At 43.1% G+C, this 13,940-nt stretch overlaps 1 protein-coding gene across 7 annotated transcripts in view; it reads right to left on the bottom strand.

The window, feature by feature from the left end:
* The window catches only part of EPC1 (enhancer of polycomb homolog 1), an 89,448-nt gene that overhangs the window by 25,534 nt on the left and 49,974 nt on the right, over positions 1-13,940 (bottom strand). For 6 of the 7 annotated variants that reach the window (XM_032473911.1, XM_032473909.1, XM_032473910.1 and 3 more), the window contains one exon: positions 2,079-2,238. In XM_032473911.1, coding sequence (XP_032329802.1) covers positions 2,079-2,178 — 100 coding nt within the window. In that variant the 5' untranslated portion in view covers positions 2,179-2,238. Of the gene's footprint in view, positions 1-2,078; positions 2,239-13,940 lie in introns of those variants that run through there. The other variant, XM_032473912.1, reaches the window with a different exon arrangement.

The following is a 13,940-nucleotide window of genomic DNA, read 5'->3' as shown; positions in this document are numbered from 1 at the left end:
GGATGTTCACCGCGGCTTTATTTGTAATGGCTAGATCCTGGAAACTACCCAAAGGCCTTCCAGTGGGTGAACGGTGCAACACTGCGAGGCACGGGTGCTACGGGCGGACCGCTCAGCAACAGGAAGGGAGGACCTGCTGACGCGAGACAGCCTGGATGAACACCGAGGGCGTTACGTGAAGTCAGAGAAGTCCCACCTCAGAAGCACAGGTACTGCATGACTGCCTTCACGTTACGTTCGTCAGCTAACAGCTACAGAGATGGAGAACAGACCAGCGACTGCCAGGGGCTAGGGATGGGCTTAAAGGAGCAGCAAGGTGGAGTCTCGTGATGGTACAACTGAGTGTCTCAGTCACAGCGGCGCTTATACAAGGCTTCACATATCGTTCTGTGAATCTATAACCATTCAAAACAAAATGTTAAAAGAAATTCAAAGGCAGCTAATACTAATTTAGCTTACTGTCTTTATTAATGTTCCAATTTTTCCAAATGTCTATCTTTCCAAATGCGTACTGATTAAAATTTTTTTCCCAAATAATTTATAATTCTGCTTCCATTTTATTACTATTAGATTACAATGTCAGCAAAGTCAATTCCTCTTCCGATACAGTACCCTTCGACTTTTCTGACCATAATTTAATCTACTTGTTACCAATAAAATGTGATCTGTGTCCCAGTACCCCCATTAAAATAAATACATACATGCCTAATTACCACCCCCCTACCACCCAAAAACGTGTGTGTGGATTTTGGTCATCAATAAGCAGTTATTCATAAAACCTGCATTCAGAAATTTTTTATAGTAATGATAATATAAATTGATTATCTTTTTTATTTTATCTTGCTCAATCCTGCTTTAACTTAAAAGCATGTATTTTTAAAAAATTATTTATTTTACTTTTGGGGGGAGGGGGAGATAATTAGGTTTATTTATTTACTTTTAGAGGGGGTACTGGGGATTGAACTCAGGACCTCCTGCATGCTAAGCACGTGCTCTATCCCTGAGCTATACCCTCCCCCCAAAGCATGTTTCTTACGCGCACGAGATGTAAGATGACAGCCTGTGGCCGTGGAAAATGACGTGGCTCTAGTTAACACATATAAATAGGAAGGATCAGCTCGTAACTTTCACATGGATGTAATTTTCCAGAGAACTAATTTTTGGGTCTCAACATTGATCAAATTCGTTTAGAATGTCTGTGTGTGTCTCACATGTAATTAAAAATGTGAGTTGGGCAAGAAAACACAAGCCACTTGTTTGGTTCACTTCAAAGTAGCCTTTAATAAATTGTAAGAATTTTGGTTTTTTTTTGTAAAGGAAGTCAGTCAGGTTAGGTACAAGTTAGAGGGTAAAGATAAAAAATATCACAAGTTAAAAACACCAAATGCCAACACAGAACTGGTAAAAGCCAGGATGGGCATTATGTTTACTTTTGGTTTTCACATTCAAGAAACAATAACATACACACTTAGAATCCAGGACAGAAACAGATCACATGGAGAGAAGGTTAAATGAGTTAGAAAAATAGTCAACAGGTTAGAAACTAGTTAAAGCTAGTCTCTCTATGTCCTTAAAAAGAACAACAAAAACCAAATGGATTTATGTTGCCCTGGGAAGAGCCAGACAGGCCCCTGGAAAAGCCTCCCGACCACACGGCAGCCGCAGCAATCTCACCTCCGTAGCCCCCAGGCATGGTTCTAAGTTGTCAGCTACTTGGGGTGAGTGAACGAAATCTATTCTCAGAAATCCACAAGCTCTCAGCTGTTCACCATGAAGCGTGATTAGCTACCAGAGGGTCACTTCCAGTGGAGGGCCTGTCACTACCACACACTTCATCCTGCTTGTCTAAAGCAGCATGAGACTCCACGCTGAGATGAAGCTAAAAGTCCAGGGTGAAAACACTTTTTCTGCCAAGCAGAAATCTCAAGCACAGTTTTAAAACATGAAAATGGGCTAATAACTCAAGTTGATGCTGGTCAATAAAATGGGTTCTGAAAATGGCCTTGAACAGATCAGAATCTGTCAAGTTACACAAGAAGGTAACACACGACATGGTTGTCGGAAGCGGGATTACTTACGCTGTATGTGAATGAGCTGCTTTGGCATCTTAAATTCCCCGGGATATATGGACTCGTAGTAAGCAATGTTGCTCTCCGCCTCCGGGACTGGTATAACCATGTTATCCCTCTTCTCACCATACACCTGCTGTGCTGAAATAGCCCGCTGAAGATGGTGCTCCTGGAAAGAGGGGAGAAGAGATGAGTTCATGTATTAAAAAGCTAACAAACAGAACACATAGCCTTATGGGAAGGTTTCTGTTCATTAGGCTTTAAAACAGAGGGAGTTTAATCGTCTTGCAAGGATATTAACAATATAATTGGTGATAAAGACATTTTAAGTAGAAACAAGAAGATTGTTAGTACACTGTATATTTCCTCAATTTAGGAAAAGGTACTCACAGAAATTGAGAGTTAAATTATACAAAAGATCCCCCAAAGTTCACTAACACTGTTACTGAAGTTTGCATTTCACAGATGGGACTTAAAAACAGAGTTAAAACATGTGAGCTTATCGTATGAAGAAAGTGGGCTACTTTGTGGATCCTGATTGCTCATTCACACGGTGCTGCACAAATGCCGTACAACAGCGCCACCAGTTTCAAAGAAGGGTCGAGACTACGATCTCCATTTTCCGTTGGTGAAACTGACACAGATTCAAACTTGGTGTTCTGTCTTGAGCAATAACCTTCCTTATGAATTTCCAGAGGAGTGAAGCACAGGATTGAAAGCACAGCCTTCAGAGTTTGTGGCTCCTGGCAAGACACTTCACTCTTCTGATCTGATTCCTCCAGTAGGAGGAAAACAGAACCTACTTCACAGGCTTGGTTGGAGACTTAAGTGAGATAAACATGCGCCACGTGTTTAGCTTAACGCCTGGCATACAGCAGGTGCTCAACATAAGCTTTGGTTTAGCTGCCACACACATTTTACCAGTTTGTACTACCACCAGCTGCCTTAAAAATACCTGTTCTCACTCATCCCTGTTGTCACTGAATTTTGGTGAACATTTCATTAAATTTAAACTAATTTTTTATGAGGTTTGTTTATTTATTTAGTTTTTAATGGAGGCACTGGGGACTGAACCCAGGACCTCATGCATGCTGAGCATGTGCTCTGCCACTGAGCTCTACCCTCCCCCTAAGCTAATTTTTAAAATACTATATAAAATACAAGTTCAAGGAAACATTTCAACAGTATGAAAACAAAACATTCCGGTCTTCAGAAGTAGCCTGTAATTTTATATATATTATATATATTATTCTTTAATTGTATTCGACTACACAGATGTACCGTAACTTATTTAAGCAGACAGCTAATTGACAGGAGAAAGAACCCTGCCAACAACCTAAATGCCTATCCTTTTCCCTAAATGCTGCGAAAGCCAGCGCTGTCCTATCACAGCCGTGAAGGCACCTGCAGACGGCAGTGCTCAAGAGACCTACGAAGTCACAACACGTATTTTGCCACAATTCCTTGTGAAAGCGTCTCTCTTCAACTGTAAAATCGCCCATCTTGTTATTTCAGGTTAATTTCTTTAAAATGAGTTTTTCTTCACTGCTGTCTGCTCATCCTCAAAAGTACTGCTTTCCTTTTTCTAACTGATGTTTAAATATGTGGATTATTTCCTCTTTAATATTAAGGAAATTAACACCCATGTAATAAATTCTTACAAATATCTCCCTGAAGTTTGACTTCTGATCTTTGTTTAGAGTATTTGTTCCACGCAGGAAAGTTCTGTTAGTGAAAGTTACTAATCTTTCCCTCTATGGTTCCGTCATCCTTAGTAACAGGTGCAAGCTGTATAGCCACAGATAGGGTGTGTAAACAAACCTTCCACTTTTAGAACTCAGTTTGATCTCTCACTCAGGCTGCTCAGTGGTTCCTGGGAGGACGGCTGAGGCTGTGTCTGCTCCCCCTTCAGCATGGTCTGTCATCCAGTGGACGGTCCCTAAGTGCCCTGACCCAGGGCGCTGCTGAGCCCGGCTGGGCCTCAGCCCCAGTGTCCTCTTCTACTCTCAGATACCCTCTAACATCAAAGGAGGTTTCCTGGGACCTATGCCTCCTGCTTACAGCAAACTCAAGGAGGGGGCGGGGAAGCGGGCACATTAGCCTCCACTTGCATTTTGTTCTTAACCTATTAGCATGTCTGTGTGTAGGTGTACATGTGAGAGACGGCTTATCTTTTTATTTTTTTGTATAAGCAGAGATAGCAAGTCACCTGTCCTAATGTCACGAATAAAATCATCTATTCCCTTAATGAGTAAAAATGTGCCTTTATCGTAAGTTGCACTTAGGAGTACTTCCAAGCTCTCTTTCCCTACCCCACTCAACTGCCTCCTACGCGAGTATTTAACGTGTTTTTAAAAGCACAGCCTCATACTACATTTTATTGTCTAGTGCTTACTAGATACTAAATTCACTCTTACAATTCTTCAGAAGTCCCCTGGCCGTCTCATTTATTCTTCTAGACGAACCACAATGGGAACTGCTTTCTGGGTGTGACATGTTTTGGTTCTCACAGGCACCAGGATGTGGCTAAGAACATGGATCTGTAACCAGGAGGGCTCCGGGTCTGAACGCTGGCGCCACGGTTCACCAGCTCCGTGATTTGGGACAAGATATTTACATCAGTATGTTTTAACTATAAACACGCATCGTGTACCTACCACGTGGAACCGTGGTTAAGATCAAGTGCCCGAGACACACTAACTACTGAAAACACGGTAGCACACGTGCGCCTCTCATCATCGGAGCCGCTGCAGAGCTCTCCACGTGCTTGTTACCAAACACGTTTTCTGCAGTGTTTTAACACTGCTCTGCAGGATGATTTTCCCTTATGTTTATTTCCATTTTCCTGTAATTGTGAAATCAAATTTTTGTCTATCAATATTGCAGTAAATACTTACTGCTTAAAAAAAATCTTACGTGTGGTCTTATGTGTGGCTTTTGGTTTCATTAAATATTTGACACAATTTCCTCATATTGAAACTAAGGACCCAAGATGTATGTAATATACAGCAAATGTGGTTAAGTTCTTCTAAAGTCTTAAAAATCATTCCTCAGTAACTAGTGTGTAACTATAACCTTACAGGGTCCTATTTACCGTCTCCCCTCATCTGGACGAGGACTCAGAGGCAGAAGGAGAGCGCCCAGAGGAGCCAGGGCCAGCTGGAAACTGCTGGTGAGGGGACCTGGGGTCAGCACCAAATCACACAGTCACAGGGCATGTGAAGGAGCTGTCCTCGTACTAACAGTAATAGCGCCGAAGAGTGAAAGATCACCCTGGTTGCTGTATAGAAAATGGACCACATTCTACAAAATGGAATATGCATAGCCTTTAAATGGTTCAGAATAATACTTAATGAAATGCGAAAAAAATCAACTTATTAGGTAGGAAGATCTGAAAACTGTATGTTCAAGATACTTGTGTTTTAATGTTTTTTTAAAAGAAAAAGACATAATTGAGCATACGCATAGACAAGAAAAAGTCTGCAAGCAGCTGACCACATGAGTCAGTCCTTCCCTCTACACTCCTTCATTCCTTCCCTGTTCATTCACTCCCCGTCTTGTCAACACTTGTTTGTTTCCTGTTGTCACCTCTTCCTCCCCACCCCAATCTAAGCATCATGAGGGCAGAGATTTCTGTCTGTTTTGTTCACTGCTAAATAAATAGCCACTGGAAAACAGTGCTGGGCACAAAGCTTGGTCCTTAAATATCTGTGGAATAAATGGATTTATATGCATGTATCTGTGTATGCACGTGTACACACACACACAGAGCACAAGATGCATCAAGTTTCAAAGTCTGTACACCAGTTAACAGATCACCTCCAGGTGGTACAATTTTGAAATGCTCTTCTATAATTTTCTTTATTTCCCTTATTTTCTAAAACATAGTTGTAGTTTTTTGACAAAAAATATGAGTGCATTTCACTAAGTGATTTCCTAAAATAAAGGTAATTTCTAAAAGACACTGTTTATTTAGTTCAGTAAAACCCTTCCCATTTAAGTCAGTTCAAGAGTAAAACATGCTTGCAGCTTTCCAGGTAAACCCCAAACTATATAAATCTATTTCTAAGAAGCAGAGCGTTAAGTTATAAATGAAAATGAGGCCTCTGCTTTGAGTAGAGATGTAAAATGATGAAGCCAAGTTAATACATGAAACAAATTAGAATGAGATGAGCTATGAATTAAATTCAGCAATTATTTACTGAATGCCTTAACTAAATGACTAAGATGATCCAACCTTACATTACAATTACACAAAAAGTTAGCTGTTCCCTGAAGACAATAGCTGTCAATGAAATCTTTAAATAAACCTACTTGCAGCACTGAGTAAGCCAGCCTTCCCAACCTTTGTCACTGAAATACTTCAGTTCAAATTATCAACAGGTAGTCCAGTACTGAGTTTGACAGTTAAAACAAAAACAGAGAGAGAGAGAACGCTGGATTTTAAACTTAAGGACTGAAAGCGTCTGACATGTTAATGTAAACTGTGGTTGCTCTTAAGGGAGGGTACAGTCGTTCCAAACCTGTGACCACAGAATCCTTTTTTCAGAAAATGTCTATTAAGAGCTCACGGAGGACTTCTGTAACATGGTTTGGGAGATGCTGGTGGAGGACAACTGGAGATACAGGGCAGGACACGGGGCTCGAGTCTGCTCACTGGCGAACGCTGCCCGTGGTTACCGAGTGCCGACCGCGGGCCTGGCCTGGGAACCCGACGGTAACTGCCACAAGCCTGCTTCCTGCCACTGCAGCAGGGAGGACGGACACTAATAAAACCTGTCCTAAAAATAAACTGTGAAGTGTGATAGTGCTATAAAGGAAAAGGACAATGTGTTACAGGAAATATTCACCGGCGAGGGGTTGATTGCAGGGACAGCATCGCTCTAACTAGCACAGTGACCTTTAAACTAAGAGCTGCAGGAATGGGAGTTAAAAGATTATTTTAAGAAAAGGGAAGGGCTATGTTTGAAGACCACTGGCCAGTCTGACATCTAGGGTGGGTAAAGTTTCTTTATGCTGTAGAATATTTATAATAATTAGGCCCAGTTGCAATTTAAGAGTTAATCACCAAAACACCACAAAGAATTCCACTTTTTCATAAAATAACAGAGGCACACCCTCTCAAATAAATCCGATCTTACAGGAAACAAAGTAAATAAAATTAAATAAAGAATTCTTTAATGTTCAATCTTACATTAAAATGGGATCAGATGAACCATGACATGACCATGCAAATAACTTTTAAAAGCCTCTTGCGCTGCAAGTAACTACAGGTGATGTTCTCTAGACACAGCAATGTAAACAATAGAAAAGGGGATCAGAAAGGACTGAAGAAGGGGGGAGCGTGTAGCTCAAGCGGCAGAGCACATGCTTACCATGCACAAGGTCCTGGGTTCAATCCCGGTACCCCTTCTAAAAGTAAGCAAGTAAATAAACCTAATTACCTCCCCCTCCCGGCCAAAAAACAAAAACAAAAGCAAGTGTATAAAAGACAAGACTGAAGAGTGACCTCCAGAAAGTTCAGAGGCACACTTTCACGTCTCCGTGAACCCTGCGGTCGTGGCCCTGGGCCAGGAACGTTCACTTCCGTCACCTCAGCTTGCCTCTTGCGTCGGAAGAGCGGGGGCTTTGGAGACAGAGGACCAAGTAAGAATCTCAGCTTCCTCATCAGAGCAGAAGTCTAGCAAGTCACTCTGCTGCTTATTTTTATTATTTGTGATACATATATACTTATATCTTTCTTCTTACCCATCTTTCCTTTTCATCTCTCCAGCAGTTAATCTTCTTTCTTTTACTTTCCTCTTTTTAATTTTTGCTTACCCCTAGAAAAATTTTTGCCTTTTCAGATGGCTTTCACTGGTCTCTTTGCTAAATGTATCGGTAGTTAATTTTAAATGTATTAGTAGTTAATGCAGATTGGTTAACTGGTTATAAACAGGGCATATCACTTATACTTGGGAAGTCAGAAATACAGTTTTATTGATTAAGAGTGACACGCCTGTCTGTAGGTGAGATCCACCTGAAGGGACAGTTCTGTGTGTCTTAAACACCTGTTCTGTGCCTCTGTTCACGGGGGGGGGGGGGGCCACCACTCACCATGCGCCTCCCACCTGCCCCTCCAAGTTTCTACTTGTTCTTCAAAGTCTGGTTTGAGATGATCGTCCCGCCACCCCTCCCCACGCCGCCAAGCAGCGCTGCCCCCTCACCTGTGCATTTAGTCTCTGCTTCAGCTTTGCTGTACTCACGTGTTTGTTTACACACTCATCTCCAAAATGTGAGCTCCTTAAAATTAGATGCTACATCTAACTAACTTTTGTATCTTTTCCTTTAAAAGATGAATTCTCTCGTAGTTATCAGGGGACTCCAGATTCTTTTAAGGATGAGGACTAAAGATTATCTTTGTAATCTACCCCGCATCTGGTACTATATGGCAGATACTCAGTATCTTATCAAGTATCACTATAGAAAAATGAGAAGGATACGTCTAAACAAAACACATGAAAAAAAATGAAGAATGTACTTCCACCTGCTCTATAGTAAGTTCTAATAAATATTACCAAGGCAGAAAGAGCTATTCAAGGTAACATTGTGCAAACTCCTAGACAAAGATTAAATTACACTCACTTATTCATTAAATATTTATTTAAGCAAATACTGACCTTAACACTTAGCCGTAATAACTAAGACCACATTTAGAATTAAAAACAGCTTATTAAAAGCAACCATATTGTGTAAGATTACTTCAGTGATGCCTAATTTGTAAAAAGCTACTTAAGCAGTTTAAGCCCTGATGATTGATGCACGTAGGGCTTGACTCCACTGCCACGGGAACAAAGGGATGAGTGAACAGCTTCCTCTCCTCTTTCTAACGGCATTTCTAAGAACCGAGCGTCGATGCCTGTTCAGAACACCGCTCCACACGCACCCCGAGCTCTCCTGTAGACCCCCACCTTCACCCAGCTCATCACTGCAGCCCCCCAGCTGGCTGCCCTGCTCCCACTCCTGTCTCTGCATGGAGCAGCCTGGTCATCTGTTGATACACAAGTCAGACCACGCCGTCCTTCCATTCAGAGGACTCCAGTCACCTCCCACCTCACCAGAATAAAAGCGAAGTTCTTAAAGCTGCTCACAAGGCACCCTCCTTTCCTTGCTCCCTCTCTGGTGTCATTCCCTCTCCTCTCCACCCCTCTGCTCTGCTCACACTAGAGTCCGTGTTCTTTGTCACACTGTCACCTTCTTCAAGTCCTCGTGTACAAGTCACCTTTGCAGACAGACTACAATGAGCGGCTACAATGGGGTATGGCGGTGAGGATGCGAACACACGGGTCAGGGAGGAAGAGGAGCAGCAGGTCTTCCCGGAAAACGCGCACATCCACGTGGCCTGGCAACCCTGCTCCGAGGCAGCTATCCAAGAGAGATGAAAACACAGGCCCATAGAGAGACGTGGACAAGAATGTTCACATAGTTCCAGTCACAACAGCCCCAGAGAGGAAACAACCAAATGTCCATCATCAGGTCGGATGAGCAAACCAGTTTAGTGACACGAGGGAATACTACTCAGCGGCAAAAAGGAGCCAGCGATCTATACACACAAGTAAACAGCAAAAAACCCTGGGGTGAGGAAAAACAGCTCTGCACGAGAGTCCACACTCTTTGAGTCCATTAATGTGAAGTTTCAAAGCAAGCAAATTCATCTATGGTAAGAAAAAAAAAATCAGAACAGTAGCTATCTTGGGGGAGGGGCAAGGATGGCTGGGAGGAGAATGGGGGAATTTTCTGGGGTGGCGTAATCATGTTCACTATCTCGATGGGGGTTGGGTTATACAAGTACACGAAGTTGTCAAAATTCAGCTAATATGTACTAAATATTTGCGAATTTCGTTGCACGTAAATTTTACCTGAAAAGAAAAAAAAACAGTAAACGAATACTGCACTCTAGTTAATGATATGTACGCTGAAGTACTTAGGGAAGCATGCCCTGACACCTGTAGTTCACTTTGAAACACATCGGAAATGAAGACGGACTGACAGATGAAGGGCTGACAGACAGACAGGTGGACACGTGTGTCAAGGCAGGTGGAGGACAATAACGGTTCGATCTGGCTCCTGGCTACATGGCAGATCACCACAAAACTCCTGACCTCACTGTACGTTTGATATTTTTCATAATAAAATGTTGCAAAAAATATGGAATCTCTCCCCCTCGACCCCACTCTATCCTGTACCCTGCTTCATTTTGCTGGGCAGACTACTGAATTTCCTCATCGCTTTATTCATCGTCTGGCTCTTCTCCCCAGAATGTGAGATTTATGAAGGTAGGAATTTGTTTTCTGCTTTGTTTGCTCCAGGTCTAGAATTGTGCTTAACACATACAAGTATCCAGTAAATACTTGTTGAATGAGCCAGTGAAATTATACCAGTTATTTGAGGTCCACAAATTGTTCTGGCTTGGAAGAGACGTCATTAAAAAGTAAGATTAAATTTCATAAAAGCAAAAAAAAATTTAACACAAATACATTTTGCTTTTGTATTTAAAACACTAAGGGTGAACAGCTGAAGACTGATTAGACTATTTGGCAAGAAAAAGAGCAATTCGATACTTAGATTTTCTACACGAAATAAATGGTAGAAAAGTCTGTCTGTGGCCTTCTACTCCTCCCACCTAACTCGGTGCTCTGAAACCTTATTTCCAGAGTGTGACACAGTAAAGGAAGCCCATTGCTAAGGCAGAGTTCAAACAGTCCAGCCTTGTTATTTCTCTTCAGTGTGAAGTATTTGTCACTTCAGTACTTTTCCTTATAAAATATTCAGGACCGCAAGTTACTAAGCCGTCAGCGAAACGGCATCTACTTTGAGCCCTGCCTCCGCCCGCCCCAGGTCAGTGCCCCCACATCCTGGAGCCGGGGCTGCTGGGGCCGCATTTCTGAGAGCCAGGCAGCACCATGGGGAAGGGACTAAAATTAGTTTCTTTCTTCTTTCACAGAAGATACAATCTGATCAGAATATTTCCCTAAAAATTAAACCTAAAACGCTCAACAAGCCCTCACTTCCGTCTGCCGTCTCCAGCTGAGCATCTCCCCACCGCCAGTGCACCCCCAGGAGCGGGCTGTCTGCCATCGCCTGGTGCCTTGTAACCCGTGCAGTCACTTAAAATGCAAATGACGGCTCTCCTTCTGGGGGTCAGCACCCTAAAGCAACAGCAGAGAATACACTGAACATCTAGTTCCAACTTGTCTAAAACTAAGCACGTTTATGTGATCAAATACCAGCGCTTGGTCCTTGGTCCTCGTACATACTCACTCCTGCGACCTCACCACCTCCACCACCACCTGTATGCTGACGACGGGTCTCCATCTTCCTCTCTCGCCCAGATTTCTGCTAACGTCAGGCACACGTGTAAAGACCTCTTCCTGCACGTCCCCCTGACATGCAGGACATCAGCCTCCCTCCTCACGCAGCGTTGATTTCAGGAACCACGTCACCGCACATCCAGGTCACCGGGTCAGAAGCCCCGACTTTCCCGCTCGCTTCTGCTTCCTACTCTCCCATTTCCAGATCAGGCACCAGGCCTTCAGATGTTACTCACGTTCAGTCTAGGAGGTACTCGGCGCCTTTCCACCCCGCTATTACGGTTCAGGCTGTGACAGCCTCCTTCCCTCCGTTCCCTTCGACAGCTCCTGCCAGTGGTCCTTCTACAAGAGGGTGGTCCCAACACTCCCACTCTGCCCTGGGCTCCCCCTGCCTTCGTGACGATGTGCAGACTTCTGGGCGCGGCCAGCAGGCCCCTCAGTGATCCAGCTCTAGCTAACTCTGCCGGTCCACACCTCACCATGCCGATTCCACACCCCAGCCGCAGGGAGCATCCAACAGAGCTTCCTAGAAACCCCTACACGAAACGCTCTACATGTGATTTATAATTCCACTAGGATGTCCGCCCCTCTTTTTAAAAGTCTCACCAGTTATATAACACTCACCACAGCAACACCGAAAACAGGTACAGGTGGCTTTTACAATGTCTATCTCACACAGATTCAGTTAAGCTCTTTGTGAAATTAGAAACCGAGCAACTCCAAACTCAAAAACAGGCCTCCCGATGGGGGTTCACCCCTAAACCACCTGCCTCGCAGACACCAGAAGGGGCAGGGAAGAACACCCAGAGAGAGAGCAGGCTCCCTGAGGAGGCTCTCCAAGATGCACTCACCTTGGACAAAGCATCTTCTTGGAAGAAATGATCCTGTGAAGTCTTTTTTAGCTTTATAAAGCCGTAGACCTTATTGCTAAGCTTATTAATTCATATTTCCAGGACTAAAGTAATAGCTAACACATGCTAAGCATTTATTTCACGCCAGGGCTGAGCTTCACCTTCACACCTTATTCCATTATTTCATTTAAAGCCCACATACATGTGTATTCTCTACTTCACAGTTAGTAAACTTGCCTAGGTCCATACAGGCAGCTGGATTCAAGCTCAGCTGTGACTTGAGTATAAGCCACTATATCAACTCTCAAAAGGGTGTAGACCCCACAGATTGCTTATCACGGGAAAACCAGCAACTCTACGGTGGAGGGACTGGGCCCCAGCTTAACTGGGTGATCGGAATGAACACTTCCAATGAGGGGCAGACAGATACGCGTGCCTCCAGATGCGATGCCACGAGAATGCAACACCTCACGGAATGTGTTAGCCGGGAATGCAACACCTGAATCTAACTGAGAAAACACCAGACAAACCCAAAATGGGATCACCCTACTTAAAAAAAAAAAAAAATTTAAGGGACTCTAATCTTCAAAACTGTCTATACCATAAAAGATCAAACACTCACTGAAATATCTGGGGGTAAAGGGCCATGATACAGGGAACTTAATCTCAAATGGTTTAGAAAAAACCCATACATGTGCAGGACAGGAAGGGTGTGTCGAAAAACAAAGCAAACGGGACACAATGTAAACACTGAGTACGGATGGGTGTACTCTTTTTCTTGCAACTTTTCTGTAAGTTTGAAATTATTTCTAAATACAGCTGACCCTCGAACAAAGCAGCAGTTAGGAGCACTGACCCCCATCAGTCGAAAGTCCAGGTGTAAGCTGACAGTGGGCTCTCTTCACCCGTGGTTCTGCACCCACGGATTCAACTGACCGCGGAGCCACAGCGCTGTGGTTTTTACAGAAAAAAATCCGAGTGTGAGTGGGCCCACACAGCTCAAACCTGTGTTGTTCAAGGGTCAACTGCAATATATATATATATATATATATTTTAAAGCTAAAGGAAATTGAAGGGAAAAAAAAGTAGACTCTGTAAGCAAGAGGAAGAGATGGACGCTCTTCTTCCAGGATTGCTGCCAAGTTCCCGCCGTCTCCACACAAGCCAGGGAAAGTTCTGGTTCTTAATCTCCTCATCTAAAGCAGCCTCAGAGTACCTTCTACTGAACAGTAGTTCTAGGGACATAATTAGGTGTTATGTGAGGGATTCTGTGATTACATCATTTTAGGGAATGAAGAGGCAGTAACAGACAATGCTGGGCAGTTTCCTTACAGAAGAATCCTCAGCAATCTCACATTTGCCAAAACGCACCATGATTTCCCAAATGAACAACACACAAGTCAGCATTTCCCAATTATGCACTGACCACTGTTAGTGCGGTTTATATAAATGTTTGGTGGGACCAAGTCTTTAATTTTCAGTATTAAAAAGGTAAGCATTAAAATAAAGTTATAACGTTAAACTGTGGCAAATAAAAACCATTCTCTTCTACAATAATATCTTATCAGTTTGGGTAAACATAACCTCCTGACTCCACTGTTCAACTCACAGTGAGGTATTTTCTTTTTACTAAGTTTATTTTTAAAAAGGAGGGCAGCATCAAGACTATG

This window comes from Camelus ferus, chromosome 35 (genome assembly GCF_009834535.1).
Source record: "Camelus ferus isolate YT-003-E chromosome 35, BCGSAC_Cfer_1.0, whole genome shotgun sequence".
Classification (NCBI taxonomy): Eukaryota; Metazoa; Chordata; class Mammalia; order Artiodactyla; family Camelidae; genus Camelus; species Camelus ferus.
Note: the sequence above shows the minus strand (reverse complement) of the source record. Positions and strands in the feature narration are given on the sequence as shown.